The 16705-nt window shown below is 34.6% G+C and overlaps 1 protein-coding gene across 2 annotated transcripts in view; it reads right to left on the reverse strand.

Annotated features, from left to right (window-relative positions):
• The window catches only part of LOC149772429 (endonuclease/exonuclease/phosphatase family domain-containing protein 1-like), a 66219-nt gene extending 50810 nt beyond the window's left edge, over positions 1–15409 (reverse strand). For both annotated transcript variants that reach the window (XR_016417702.1, XM_089947807.1), the window contains exons 1-2: positions 15289–15409; positions 89–1833 (exon numbers count right to left, since the gene is read on the reverse strand). Coding sequence is in view for 1 of the 2 variants with exons in the window: in XM_089947807.1 (XP_089803933.1) it covers positions 89–1056 (968 nt within the window). In the remaining variant the exon portion in view is untranslated. The remainder of the gene's footprint in view (positions 1–88; positions 1834–15288) is intronic.
• Positions 15410–16705: the final 1296 nt, after the last annotated feature.

Raw genomic sequence — 16705 nt, forward strand, 5'->3', positions numbered from 1 at the left:
ATGTCACCATATTAATTTATGGAATGACTATATTATTATTAGTACTATCAGGTACTTATTACAAGAGATGTGTGATATATGTACCTACCCATTTTCTAATATGGTTCGGCAAACAACTTCTTTTACTCCAGGGTTGTTCACCTTATCTATTGAGAATCGCTCCAAGTTCCATGTTGCTATTCTAACAGCACTGCGATTTTTGCATTTAAATTTGAACTGGCTTTCTTGATGTGGTCGTGGATGTTTCTCCACCAAAGGCTTCAACAACTCCAACATATTTTCTGCAGAAGCACCAAGCTCCAAAACATGTGACTGACTTGAACCATTTGGATATAAATTAGGTATTTTTCCTGTGCTTATTACAATCCCTTGTGAAGATTTCTGTGATTTTTTAGATGATGCCTGTGAGACATTGTCACCAAGATCATCAACACAAATCTGATTCCTTATTGCACCTAATATATGTGGTCCAATTCCCTTCACATTTGTAATATCATCTATGTTCTTAAATGGTCCATTTTTGTCTCTGTAAGTGACAATATTTTCAGCAAGGACAGGGCCTAATTTGTCTAGCTTCATTAACTGTATGACACTTGCTATATTAATATTTACCATGGAATTTTCTTTCCTTGGTACACTTACTGGTGATTCCTGCTTACTCCCTTCATATGGTATGTTTCCATTTGAAAAACTTTTTCTGTGTCCAACACATATTTCCATTCGAATTGCACTAAAAATAGCAGCACCTATTCCTGAAACCAGTGCTACATCCTCTACACGTTTGAATCCACCAATCTGTTTCCGATATTCAATGATGTTTTGAGCTTTTGCTCTGTTTATTCCTGGCAAGGTCATTAATTCCTCTTCTGTTGCAAAATTTATGTCAATCCAGTTCTGATTCTGATCTGCATTGGCTCCTTCTTCCAAAATTGTCATGTTAAATGTGGCACTCAGATTACGGCGGTGACCACTCTTTTCTCCAACCATCTTAGTGTGGTTTTCACGACATTCATTTCCACTCTTCCGTGGAATAAAGCAGCTACTACAAGCCCCCATTATGACTGAACTGTTGTTTTAACAGCTGTGAATTTTAAAAATATAATTTTTCTCACTAACAAGTCTACTTTAAAGCTTCATTTATACACAAAAGATGTTATTTTGCCATTTTGAATATTTTACTTTCTCTTTTAAGCATTAGCAGTGCAAATATCAATATATTACTCCAATACACTGAAATTTATTTGGTGTATTTGACATTATGCTCTTTATTTATGAATAGCATACCACTAGCTCTCTCTAACAAGACAATTTTATCGAGCCACATAAATTTCCATTCCATCTTGAAAACGTGGGTGGTTATTGATTCATCACAAGAATTGACACTCCAGTTTCATGCCTGAATTCTTCAATCCAAGTTTGTGGACTGCACCTCAACTGCATACTTTACACAAATGCCAAAGGTATCAAACCCCACATGTGTACTCCCACATACATCAAGTACTGTAGTAATAACTAAGCAATCTGAAGTTGAGTTAGAAAAAGAGACCCTTTTCTTTCCTGGCTTAATACAGTTATTCATTTACAACACAAAAGTAATAGCTTGTTATTCATCCATACTGTAAACACTATGAAGCATAACTCACACTGAGGGACATGGAAATGCCAGTCTTGCTAGACAAACACTAGTGTTTCCAACAGAAGATCATTGTTGCATTTGTAGCCTCATTTAAGCTAAGGTTATCTTTGATTATTGTATTTGGGCTTTCTATCTGTTAGAAAGTCTATTTTTGCGGACTTCTGTCTTCAGGATTCTACTACGAGTACCAATATGACCTATAAAGAGAAATCATCAAATATTTTAATACATGCACATACTGTGGTAAGATCACCCTCTCAAACAAAGCTATAACTCTAAAGATAAACATACAAATATCTGCACACCAATTATAACTTCGCTACAACCAAAAGGCTAACCATGCAACAAGCTAAGGCTAGACTTTTAAGTGTGTAACGTAAGTGAGAACAAAGTCATCGAGCTTAGATTATATTATCAGTGTTTATCAGCCTTTGATTTCCAATCGATAATACATCATCTACTGGTACAAAGTTGGATATTTTACTTGCCTCTAACCCTAATAGCCACACCCTTAAATTTCAACTTAACTACATCAAGGACTTTTTCAATCTCATTCCAAAAACATACTTGCTTAGTGAAAAGACATATCTGGTGCATTACCAGTCTATTTTTCCACACCAGGGTGACTATACATCATCCAAGGCAACCTTCACATCACTAATTACTGCTAACTTCTTACCAAGGATCAATGACCTAGTGTGATGTATTACCTACAGATATATTTGAAACATTATCATAATGGTACAACCCTCATCAAATGTGAATCCAATTTGAACAATCAGACTGGAAATGTAAAACACATTTCAATTCTGATGCATATCTTCTGATACAAAATCATCTTGGTCAAGAATGGGAATCTAACGCTTTCATTATATCATTATGAGTGTTTGATGGGTGTACTCCACTTACTCAAAACTGCTTAGTTCATTATCAGTTCCTCAAATCCTTCCAACACATGGTACCTACAGCTATTTATAAACCTCAGGTGTTAAAACCAGTATTTTCCATGCTTCAATGACATCACTCACTCAACATGGCAAAAAACCCACCTAGGTTACAATAGCCTGGTGGGCTGCTAGAAAAAAAATCAGGTTGTACTAGGCCACTATCTATTACCTTAACACTCCAAATAAATCTGACAGAAACATGTAACAATTGTCCATGAGCAATTTGTATATGTCTAGTTTAGTAGCACACATATATATCATCAAATCCTTTATCAAACAAGTGCTGTTACAAGTACTGTTCCTGTCCATGTCAGTGATAAAGTCCGTTATTGGCAGGAAGAGAAATTAAGAGAAAACTGAGTACAGCTACATAACTTCCACTTCACTCATCAGTCCAAAGTCAATTTGTCATGTGATAATCAAACTGACACTCCAATATAACTGCAACGTGGACATATTAGATTATATAGTTATAATATGTACAAGAAACATTTATTCGACATGTTTTACTAATTTACCAATGTACTTGCTTAAAACTCAAGAACAACTACAAACTGCAGATCCAGATCTGCCCTAACATAATGTGCCAGCAGCTTTTGTCTATGCAGTTTGTATGGAGAAACAGTAGAACAAACAACATAGACCCTGGTTTGCCAGTGTATTATGTAATGGCAGACTAGAGTCTATGTAGTTTGCATTTGTACTTGACATATAATAAAGTATATATGATATGTAGCAATCCATATCAATGATTATGAATTTGCATAAAGTAGCTGTATGTTGCCATCTCAGTGGTCTAATTTCACCAACAAAAAATCCCTAATATAGATATAATTAGAGATGAGTCATCACGACAGGTGAAATTTTTAAGAGTCATGGACTGCTTTCACTTTATATGCATCCATTATTAATTTCTACCACAAATAACTAGGTTTCAATATATTCAGGTATATTAAATTTCCAATGAGGGGGTTTCTAAACTTTACTTAGCGTTATCAGTATCATTTCAAGGAATTTGACAATAATAATGATAAAAACACATATAAATACTGATCTAAAGATTTTTCGATAGGTGGGTTCATATGTAGTTCTGTGTAGAATAAATGGGGCCTAATCAGCCAGACCTCGACAGACAGGTGGGTTCATATGCAGTTCTGTGTACAACAAATAAGGCCTATTCCACCAGACCTTGACAGACAGGTGGGTTCATATGCAGTTCTGTGTACAACAAATGAGGCCTATTCCACCAGACCTTGACAGACAGGTGGGTTCATATGCAGTTCTGTGTACAACAAATGAGGCCTATTCCACCTGTAAAAGAATTGAAACCGAATGGGCTTTGGATTAAATTAATAACACAAACACAATGTGTGTGAATGATGAGACTTGTGTATTGCATGAAAAGATGATGGCACGAAACAAAAAATGAAACAATCTATGTAATACTCCACTCTTGCACACACCCTACACACACATTCACAAAAGAAAGAAATCTGTATATATGTATATAAATCTGGCTCAACTACTATCCCTCCAGTCTCAGTTTGGCGCAACAACACCTCCCACCTATTTCCGTCTGGAGCAACAACACCTTCCACCAGTTTCAGTCTGGTGCAACAACACCTCCCACCAATTTCCATCTGGCGCAACAACGCTTTCCACCAGTTTAAGTCTGGTTCAACAACACTTCAACCTCCACCAGTTTCAGTCTGGCTCAAACTACACCTCCCCCTCCACCAGTTTCAGCTACAAACAGATGAAACTGGTAGCGTATAATACGAAATACGCTACAGTGTATCACACAAAATACTCAAATACATGTATATCAAATGGATACATATCCACTCTTCAAATACCTACAGTCCATTACATTATATCAATGTCCCCAATGGTTTATACAACCGAAGAAAAAAATACTTTAAACCCACAATCTACTTGTGACTTTCTACTCAGAGTCTTAAACGTGAAAATGAATAAATTCTAACAGTGAATTGTCTGTTAAATGTGGTTACATTATCAATCGAAGCTTTATCAAATTTACGATAATAATAAAATAAGTATGTCACGAACACACTGAAAAGTATAAATATAAAAGGGAATCAAAATTATGTAACAGCTGTCACCCCTATGGCTGTAGTTTTATGGTTCCAAACCGACACTCCATGACAAGATCCAAGCGATAATGTACCACTTGAAAAAAAAACTTACTATTCATACTATTAAAAAAAACAAGACATTCAAGACCCAGGGGTAAACTACCCGTGCATGTCAAGAAACGTGGGCATCATGCTAAGTGCGACTTGCAGCAAGACGTACTCATTTAGTAACTATATGTCAAGGTAATAAAACAAGCTACTCTAGTTAACGCTGTACGTGTCAGCAAAAATCAAATATACATTGTCATCATTTAATGAGAAACCGAATTAGTTTCTTGCCTTATTCCGTGACACCACCAGATCTTGACAGACAGGTGGGCTCATATGTAGTTTCTTGTACAACAAATGAGGTCTATTCTATTAGACCTTAATAGACAGGTGAGATCGTATGTAGTTCTGTGTACACGAAATGAGACCTATTCCATTAGACCATAACAACAAGTAACCTTAATTGAGGGAGAAAGAAATATAGATACATATAGTGATTGATAGATATGCATATGTAGAGATATACAGCCAGAGAGATAATTCAATCTAAATATATAATTATCAACTTCACACAAACCTGCCATCACTGATGGTGTCACTTTCTTATGGTGACTATTTTCACTGTATCTGAATGCTGCTTGGACATGATCAGGAATAATGTTATAGTGTCAAATCCATTGATCAAAAAATCCAGTCCAATATTTATACTTTTACGACAAATTATATTTAGCCATGTATCATGTATCACTACGATGTTAATAACATGTGCTTGCTGGAAACTGCTGCTAATATAGCAGCTTCTTACAAGGTAACATAATAATTATATCTCCGATTCTGAAAAATACAAACAACCAAGATAAATACCACAGTGTGGATTTTAGGGAAAGATAAAGTTAAGCAAAATTTTAGAAAATGTAAATTGTTATTCAATATGACTATATATAAGTTTTGCAGAAAGAAAAAAAATTTCAAAATGTGTTAAATGTTGAAAATACTAAAGTTGCTAGCTAAGGTTTAACAATCACTTAGGTTTGAATTCCATATGTGTACAAGTTGGTAGAAATTATCTGCTGTACCACTGATGCCCTGTTAGATGAAAAGAAGATGTCAGGTCTGTGCCATATCAGCATGACATATCAGCATGATGGCCAGTAGTAACTGTAGGTAGGAAATTGCATATTTCAAATAGATAACTAATTGGCTAAGACATGCAAATCATATGGTCATAATGAAGTAAAGTCCCCATGTGGTCAAACAACCTGTAGAAGTTTCAGTGGTTAGTGGACACATGGAACTCTTTATTATTACATTTATGTTAAGTCCACCTTTCTGAAATTGAGCTGACCAATAGGAAACTTTAACTGAAGTCAGAATCACTCATCTGTCAATCAGTCAATTTTCAGTGTCAAATATGGAATGGCTAACAAGTTAATTGCTTCAGCAGCTTAGGGCCAATATAGTTTTTATTAGAGTTATACATCTAGTAGTTCAGTTAAAAGTGTTTTAGACTGAATTTGACCAACTTAACTAAGTCTAGATTTAAATATTAATCTAGAATCCAGTGATTTTATTGACTGAAAATGAAGTGAAATGAATGGTAATACTCGTGCTAATTTGGTCTCATAGTTTGTCCCTTTCATTATTGGTTTCTTTATTGGTTCATTTCATTATTGATTCCTTTCATTATCAGTTCATTTTATTATTGGTCCCTTTCATTCTTGATCTTTTTCATTACTATTTTCTTTCATTATTGCTCTCTTTTATTAAAAAAAACTTTCAAATACAAAATTATGATTTTTTACCGCACAGAGTTCTCAGTCATGATGATTCATGTGTCTGACAGCCAGGATAATTTCAATAAGGTTCTAAGAAAGTACAATTTTTCCCATTGTCTTGAAAGGAATACTAAGTGGAAATCAATATATGTTGTGCAGTCCCATACAAATCTGAGTTTGGGCAAGAAGACCATTTTGAATGATTTTTAAATCCTGTTTTGACTTAGAAAAGATGTACAGTACCATACCTGCCATAACACGGAGTATCACAAGAAAACCATGATTCCTTGCTCCCATGCACTCTGACTTGGTTATATTTAGAAAAATACAATTTTCGGTAATGATAGTACAACAATGAGAGAAACCTTTTATGACAGCCTGTAACTGGTATACACAGTAAACAATTATTCTTAAAGGGCGAGTTTATACAGTGTAATAGAGGTGATTAAAAGGTAAGTCAGTCCAAGGTAAGTCAGTCATGGACAAACAACAGCTTTGCACAGATTCCTTAAATGACTGATAACAGCTAGGGTGATGTTGTGGGAGAACCTATTGGGCTAATTCACACTTGTTAAAGTACATGAAGTAGAACAACCCAATTCATTTGAAGTTAGGTTAATCTAAAAGAAATGTGTTGAAGAAACAAAACATTTTACTCTTTGTTTCCTTTAAAGATCTAATGGTTTAACCATCATTATAAAGATTACTGAATTGTCTATGATCAGCAACAGCAGTTCTTTAGGGGCAGATTTGACTCCATATATTACATTATTTTGGAAGCTGGAATAGTGTGGAAGCATTATTTATTTTAAAGGTAAAATATCTAAATGCAGTTGTGATTTAGCAAAGGATGAACCTTTCCAAAGCAAGCAGAGCCCAGCAAAACTAAAGTTTAGAACTCATAGAGTCTGACTTTGTAAAGTGCAGCAATAAGAAGGAGCATTTTATTCACTGTACATAATGCACACACCACAGGGACTGTATACACCACAGGGACTGCACACACCACAGTGACTGTACACCATTGTGAATGTACACACCAGTGACTGTACACATTAGTCACTGCACACACCAATGAGTGACTGCACACACCAGTGACTGTATAAACCAATGAGTAGACTGCACACACAATGAATGACTGCACATACCACAGTGACTGTACACTGCACACACAATGTATGACTGTACACACCACAGTGAATGTACATATGTATGACTGTACACACCACAGTGAATGTACATACTACAGTGACTGTACACACCACAGTGCCATCAATCATTCTGAAGTGCATGACACAGTAATAACACCCAGCACTGAAACAATGCACAAATGCTGAGCTCAATCCTAGAAGCAACTAACATGTTTAAACATTCTAACTAGTGCTGCCATTGCATGTTTGACATCACCCACAGCAATGCAGATCCAGAAAGATCATCCTGTATGATGACAAAAATTCAACAAGATTTCTGGAAAGGTTTGAGAAACAGCACCATCCAGCCTCTGATAAGTGAAAAGAAGGACTCGAAAGACATTTACATCATATGTACTACAGCGGTCAGAAAATTATTATAACTATGAAATAATGACCAAAATGTTACATTATTAAATAATTTAATTACAAAATGTGTACTGGAAAAGAGATGTGCAATAATGTAATGTTATGCTTCTAAGGTCGTTAACTAAATAAAAGAAAGTGTAAAAAGCAACAAGTTTTGTAAAATTTAACAAATAATTTATTTCCCCAGAATACAAAAGTGAAAATTTAAGAACTCAACAGTACTGAGAATTAAATCCCAAATAGTGCTAAATGTTCAATCACAAATCCAAAAGTGCACAGAATTCCAAATAATTTCCAGTGGTGTTCTGAATAAATTTCAATTTTGAATGTGCTGATATGCTAATATAATGGAATAGTGCTGATATGCTATCAGTCTTGATGTATCACAATGATCTAATACAAAGTGTCCTTGAAATAATTCACAATAATTTCAACCTGAATCCTCTCAACCAAACACAACCAAAATTGATTTTGATGTTAATACATGGAATGAGAAATTCTGATATAATCATACTTAATATAAACACCTAAGTCACAATAAGAGAACCTGGATGAGTCATCTTAAGTGAAATTTCCATCAAACTATAAACAAAATTTGTTTCTAGAAAATTCTAGGGTCAGAATGAAGGCTTACCTATTACTCAAACCAGGTAAACATGTTTACCTACATGACATTAGACATGTAGGCCCACTTCCTACCCTCAATTTTGGATATAGGTAAATCACAATAAAAATTATATATACATATATTCATGGATAAAAGCCAACACACAATACAAATTAAATATACATAACAGTGCTAAAATAGTAAAAGAAAGTCTACAATATAAATTAATATTTGTTAAATATCATCAATGATTCAAATTGATAGATTGCACAAAGCTTTATTCCAAGTTTACAAACTCTGACATAAAACTGCACTTAACAGTTTGGTATTATAGCAACATCCATCAAAACTATAACAGAATAATATTTTTACTATAGTACAGTTACAAAATAGACTTAGATAATGAGTATTTTATTTTTTGTCCATGATTGTAGATTATAAAGGTCATTTTGTGAACAACATATTAAATAGGTAACATTTGTCCACGAGTGCAGACTAAACTTTGAGATAATTTCTGTCAGCATTTGTAAACATGTTTACCTGGTTCTGAGTTCAGAACTTTGGTTTTCCCTCTGAAATTCATGGTATACCTGATATTTGTCAGATTCATTCATACAAGTTTAAGTAAATAGAATTTACCTTGTTTACAGTTTGGAGTACATATAATTTTCCATTAAGATGACAGAGAATTTTCAGAAATGGGTTATTGTGACATAGGTCAAGTGGTGATGTGAATAGTTTGTTTTCACCAGAATTATTCATTCCTATCTGAACATCTGTAGCGGAATCAGTCATTTTAGTTCTGTTCAATTATAAATTTGAGAGGATTTATTTATTGAAGTTAAATTTTAATTCAAAGTACTGAAAGTTCTTTTTAATTTTCACTTTGTATTCAAGGGAAATAAATTTGTTAAACTGTTCTAAACTTGTTGTTTTTTGCTCCTTTCTGTTACTTAGTTTAAAACCATAGAGTTGTAACAACTGTGGTACTTTTCCTGACTTTCTACAAGATATTAAGCACTGCAGATAGTGCTAGAAATGCCACAGAAACATGAAGGCACGGATAAAGTAGACCTAATTCATTCCAAACAAACCATGCACAATTAAACAGTCTATTCTGATGTACAATACTGCAATGAGTGCAAGCCAGGGGTATAGTGCTGTGGGAACGCATGAGAACTCTGTTCCCTTATTTTTTCTGCACCGACCATTATCCCCCCCTCCAACATCTTTTATTGCATTCTCTCACTATTTATTTTGCACTACAATGCTACTGCAAGAAATGTAAGAATTAATTCAGTAGATATTTTACATTGTGTGTCTATCTTGTAACCATTATTCATCAAACAGACAGGGGTACATGGTGTGCCTATCATGTAATTACATAGATCATGTAACAATATGCTATTTTTATCACTCAAAATTCATTAGGTGAGACTAGCAAATTGCTTTGCGAAAAGTGTCCTGAACAATATTTTTTAATGTCAATATTACATGTAAATCATGTGCAAACTTAGCAAAGGAAATAGGAAATACAAATCTGGGTTATAAAATGGACAAAACATTTTAATGTGGGGGGAAAAATATTGCTTTTAATGTGGTCAAATTTAAAAGAACTCTCAGTACAGAACAATGACATTTAAAGAACTCAATATCTAAAAGTTCAATTGAAATCATTTCAATATTTTCATGTCATACAGATTTTGTGCTAAATTATACACATCAATATTTCTCTCTTATTTAATCAGTATCCTATATTCAACAAAAAGTTTCATGATAAGAAATGTTTTCTGAAAGAATGTGCCAATCATTACCATCATTCACAAGTCTTGTAAGAAGGGTGTATGAAAGTGCTACTAGTCTCTCAAGACATGATTTTGGCCTTCCATAAAAAAGTGGAATTATTTTTAAGGGGGATATGGGGGTCCTCCCCCAACAGGGTCTTGAGGGGCAGCGTATTTTATACTCATAAAAAACTGCTTGTTGTGCAACTTATGATTATAAAATAAACCAAATTAATCATTTGAAAAACTAAAAAACTTATGAAAAATTTTCAACTTTACTTCAATAATTTCACAATATTTATAGTCACATGAATGTGTTCTCCAATACTATTGATGCTGAAGTTATTTCATGTGCATGTCAGTGTTCACTTTGTAATTAAGTCACAATAATTTGTCAATTTTTGCAGCAAATATATTATACTTTTCTCTTTTCCTAACAAATCTGTAAAATAAACACCCAAGTACATCAACTATCTACAAATAATCCCATACATTCACTTGTCTTTTTCTCCAATGGACACAACTTGTTGATATGCCAGTTGAGCTCTTTTTATGGCTTTGGCAAAGATTTCTTGAGCCTTTCTTTTTGTCACCAGTGACTTTTGGTTCAATATGCAATCGTTTCTTTTCCTTCTCAACGAGAGCCTTTTTCTTTCAAGCTAGTGCTTGTATTGGCAACATACAGTGCGCATATTCTGACAGAGTACTACACTTTTTCCAGATGCCTTCTGAGCTTTTATTCTTATCTATGCAGCTTCTTTTGTAGGTGCTGTTCCAAACTCTTCCACTTGCGATTACCGTAATTTAGATCTTTCTTGCAGAGGTCACAATATGCCAGTCCTCTAGCAGTTTTCTTATAAACTGACCAACTAAATTTCCATCAACTTTTAGCTCCAGCCATTCCCATTTCCATACATTTTTTAAACCTTTATCTAAACTTTTCATGTCATGCTCTCTCTCAAGAACTTGGGACGCCATGTTTTGCAAGCATACTTCTTCTTTCCATTGCCTTCAGTTTCCATTACATAAAGATTCATTAGATGAATTCAAACCTTTGACCAATCAGAATACTCTTTACAAGAGTCATGTGCTATCTAATATATGGAACAAATAATTTACAAGGGTCATTGTGGAATGGGACTGGACAGACCATTTTATTAAAACCGGATCGGAGATATATATAAAAAACGGACTATATCAAGAATAATCTGATTCAAGTCTGGAGAAAAGCAGATTTTCGCTTTAAAACAGAAAAATCATGTCTGGCTCTCATCAAGGAGAACTCAGCTGAGCCTTGGCAGCAAGAAAAGTGAATGCTTGTATAAACTGTATTCCCATATAAAGTCCAAGACCTTTTCACATCAAAATTAATTCTGTCTCACTGGATGGAAATCAAAACACTCAACAAGAATGTGTCTCACTATTAATGGGTTGTCAGATTTAAGAATCAGCATGGCTTTCCAATAAGACGAGGTAATTAGTTTCACAAGAGACTTCTGAGTATAACTGTAGTTTTTACAATTAAGGCTTTATATGATAACTAGCTCAAGATGGTGCTAAAAGGTGTTGTAATGGACTGATCCAACTTTGCATCCATCTTTCAAACCATCTGTATAGATCATTTTCAGATACTATATTTAGCTGACCAAACCTACCCCATAGCCACATCCGGTACGGTCATGCGCATTTGATGTAGGGCAACTCTAGTGAACTACATTTCTTACATGAATAGAACATTTGTCATTTTATATTGCTGCAGATAGTAGTAAACAATAATATGCCAGCCCACAAGTATAAGAGTTGAACTGTATGTTTTCATCAAGTATTTTCAACAATAAATGAGTATCTATTATCTATTGCATTATGTTACTACATCGTGACTCTCATCTTAACCCCCTTATGACAGCATGGTAATGAATAATTGGAAAATAAACAAGTTAACTTGTCTAATCAGCAGCAAACAATGAACACCAAAGGCAGTACATCACATATTAAGCAGATTGCCATTTAGCTAAAACTTAATGGGAATGAATGTGAATCCCAAAACTGCTTATGATACATTGGATTGGCTATGGAATTTACTCTCTCTCTCCTTAGTTTGCTAACTCCTTGAACAAATATGGATAATAATTCATCATGTGACACATTGGCAACAGCCAGTTGCTACAGTACTATCAGCTATGTGTAAATCGTGTGGCTTCTCGCAGATATCTCAGAAATGCTTAATTACACATATCTGGACGCCAATTTTTGATCTGGGATGCAGAAAATCACTGAGGCGTGAGTCCTCTGTATGCATGTACATGTAATAGGTGTGCGGCAAAATTCAAAGATTTGCCAGTCCTGCTTCAGCCACCTGCTTTGTGGAAAAATGTGTTGATCAATTAGCTGTGCTGATATTTACAATGACAGAATTCAGTGACTGAAGGACACCTTGATGTACATACATGTTGCCCTTATAAGAGTACATCAAAAAGAACATGATGCAATAGCTGGGTGGCAAGTTCAAAGGCTTTGACTGGTGGCCGGGTGGGAAAATGTACTGATATTTACGGTGATTGAATTCAGAGTCAGAAAGACCCAGAGATGTACATGTGGTCATTTATAAAAGTACATCAAATAAACAACATTAGCTTTCGTTATTGTGTTCATTTCCAAATGTATCAGAATAAGTAGTGCATGAGAATCAAGACATGTTGAGACTTAGACAAAATGCCATTCGTAAATTTGGATAAGTATTTTGGGGTTAAACGGCAAACTTACGAAGATTGTAACAAGATTCAGGAGAGTGCTAAAGCTGCTAGAACTGATAGTTCAGATAGGACAGTAGCTAAGTGTAAGAAAGTATGTGATGTCTAGCTTAGTGTTTGCAATAAGTCCTTACTTGGACTGACAAAATTCAGTATCACTCTGATGGACGAACAAGAGCTATTTAAGAGGTACATTGACTGACCATACTTTTTTAAATGCCCCTCTCTTAGGCCCGTTAGTACTAGTGTTGTAGCGAAATGTATTCATCAATACATCAGTAGCTAGGCTTAGTTTTGATAACAATTACGTTGACAAACAAACTCTAGCCCATTCACAAGCATGTGTTTTGATAGCTGATTGACCATTAACCCTTAGTTCCTGCATGATATCCGTTGATGATAAAACATACAAACACGTGTTTTAAGATCAGAATCGGTTATCTGGATATATATTAACTTCCTCTTGTACACTATTTCGTCATAAAATTAGTTTGTAAGTGAACCAGTAGGCCTAACAGGAAATAATGGCGGACTTTGCCAAGTCTGGGACATACCAGTTTATTCGATTGTCTGTTTTAGTAAATCACTGAGCAAATATTTTCAGAAAAATATACAAATCATTGAAAGCAAAGCCAAGGTATTATTTTATTAGAGATTTAACTTTAAAATGCAAATTATGTAGGTCAGAAACGTGTGGGACAATGCTATGTTGTGGAATTTGTGAGATGAGCTTTAAGGTCTAAGCTGTTTTCCAACCTGACAAGTATTTGCGAAAATACGGGCAAAAAAACAGCAAATCAGATACTATTTAACCATTGCCTAAAATTACTACAAGGACGTAACACAGACAAATAAATAAACAATAAATTTGCAATCCTGTCAACGAACTGTTGTAATGAAGCTATATTAAGGTGAGTGATTACATTACGAAAACCTCTCCATCTAAAAATAGATGCACTCACGTCTGTGTTGATTCTGTAGGAAAGAAGGGACTGCAACTTTTGATGGTAGGACTCCTATTTTTACCAAAATGGGAGTCCTGGACTCCTAGTTTTAAAATCCTAGTGAGACCTCTGCTTCTCGGATTTGGCTTGGGGTCTGATTATGTTGGCACTGATAATACTGTGTTCACCTGGATGCATCGATCCATTATAAAATTAATTATATGTATCAGAGAGATTTTAAGTCCTCAAGTTTTTGCGAGTATATAATCTTTAAGAGTCATCAAAATACATGTAGATTTGTACAATTTGTAATTCTGATCACATAGGAAAATCGTCCATCCACCCATTTCCTTTCAGAAATGGGTCATCCATCTTTGAAAGTCCTCTCCAGGACCGCGGACAGGGTAGAACAAATTCCAGGGGACCACAACAGTCAGGGGGTCCAACATTGTTTCAATTTGTGATTTGTTGGGGCCTACTGGATAATGTTTCCTAGGGCTCACAAATCATGTCCGCTGTTCTGGTCCTCTCTGATGCTTTTTGTGCTCATATCTACTTTTCTCTTTTAGGCAGATTAATGAACTATTCACTCATGATTTTTAAACACAATATTCCTGTAAAGGGTGTACAGATGTCAAACCTTTACAAATTTGTTTCAAACTTTCTTCATGAACATACACTATGTTAATGACAATCGCTTAAAAGTTGTCCTACGTTGATTGAGCATGCGTTAAATATTAGAGTGGAAAACCCCAAATTCGACTTCCTGAAAAAGGTCTATACCAGAACACATTGCTACACTATGAGGATTTGATTTCATTAAATTTACTCTGACTTCTGAATTTTGCAATATTTCTAACACTGATATTTGCAAATCTGTATGCCGAGTAATGGAGGTTGTGGTTTATGAATGCAGAAGGTTTAGTATTTGGACCGTAACACCAAAATGTAAGGGAACCTGGCGGTTTAAAGGCGCGACACTATAATAAGATGGAAACTGGTCACACAGCTGGCAAAAGATTGTAAAATACCCGACTCGATGCCACAAGGTCTATGATAACTGGAATTCACAGCAACAACAACAAATACATTTCACGATAAATTGTGAAATCAAAATAAAGGAAAAGAGAAGAGAAACTTACCTCTATTAAAAGGGAAAATGACCTTTATATAAAATATTTTCAATGGCTCACATGGAAACAGAAAGAAAAATAACAATTACAGAAGAGAAATACAACTGAAGCTATAAAACCGGAAATAAGATCTTTCAGTTCGGATCCTACTAAAAACCGCAAAGACGCACAAAGATGCATTAAAAAAAAGGACAAAGACGCACAAAGATGCGCAAAGAAGGGACAAAGACGAACACAAATTTGACAAAGATGGCACATAGACATTTTATAATAATAATAGTGGAAAATACTAAATGTGATTCAAATAAATACAACATGCTTATATTGTTCATATAGTGTTCGGTTTTTGATATCTCTAGTAATATATATTTACTCACACTTGTAATCAATTATTATTGTCAATAGTCAAAAATGTCTTGTCAGCAAAGATGGAATCTTCTTATCATTATTTGCAACATATTTTATGTTATTTAATAATGATGCAGTAAATTCCGTATTTTTAATACGTGTGATAAGTACTGGGGAAAGAGAAGCTCTCAAGTACGTTTAAAAATTCTACTTAACTGAGAATTTCCTGTTATTGGCATATGTTTCACCGAAAGAAATATACGAACTATACATGTAATCTATGTCCTGATAGTTGTTTTGTTAGAGTACGTCGCAAGGGCAGGCAAAGATTTGACAAAGACGGCACATAGAAGTTCTAATCTGAGAATACTGGTAAAAACCGAGTGTTGATTCCAATTTCATAAAAATAGAAACAATTCTATAGTCTGCATGTTTTTTTTAAAAAATATCTGTTTACACTCAAGAGTTGTATTTAAGTATGGTAAATATTCAGAAATGTTCTTCGTGAACAGAAACTTAATCTTCTTATCGTTATTTGTATCATATTTGATCCCATTTAATAATGATATAGTAAATTCCCTAGATGTCAATATACATAAGGTAAGGATTGCGAAAAATCGAAGAGCGCAAACATTTTAAAACTGTAATAACCGTATTATTTCCTGTTATTGGTACATGTTTTACCTATATACTTTATACGTATAAAACCAATGTGGTGTTAGTTTTAGATTATTAGAGCACATCGCAAAGACGGACAAAGACGCACAGCGACGGACAAAGACGGGCAAAGATGGACAAAGACGTGCAAAGACGCGCAAAGACGGACAAAGATGGGCATAGACAGACAAAGACACGCAAAGACGGACAACGACGGGCAAAGATACAAAGAGAGTTCAAAAGCGTGCTCGGATATTATTTTAGTAGGATATTTTCTTTAATATAGTTTGTTAAGAATTCGTCACGCCAAAATTGTCCAAAAGCATAAATATTTGAACCATTGTTTTATTTTAATTAAAACGTTAACATGTCATTGCACTGAATTAAGTTTATCAAATACCATAGTAAAGGTGCATCGTTT

The sequence above is a fragment of the Sinohyriopsis cumingii genome, unplaced genomic scaffold (assembly GCF_028554795.1).
Source record: "Sinohyriopsis cumingii isolate HCF-2022 unplaced genomic scaffold, ASM2855479v2 utg001505l, whole genome shotgun sequence".
Lineage (NCBI taxonomy): Eukaryota > Metazoa > Mollusca > Bivalvia > Unionida > Unionidae > Sinohyriopsis > Sinohyriopsis cumingii.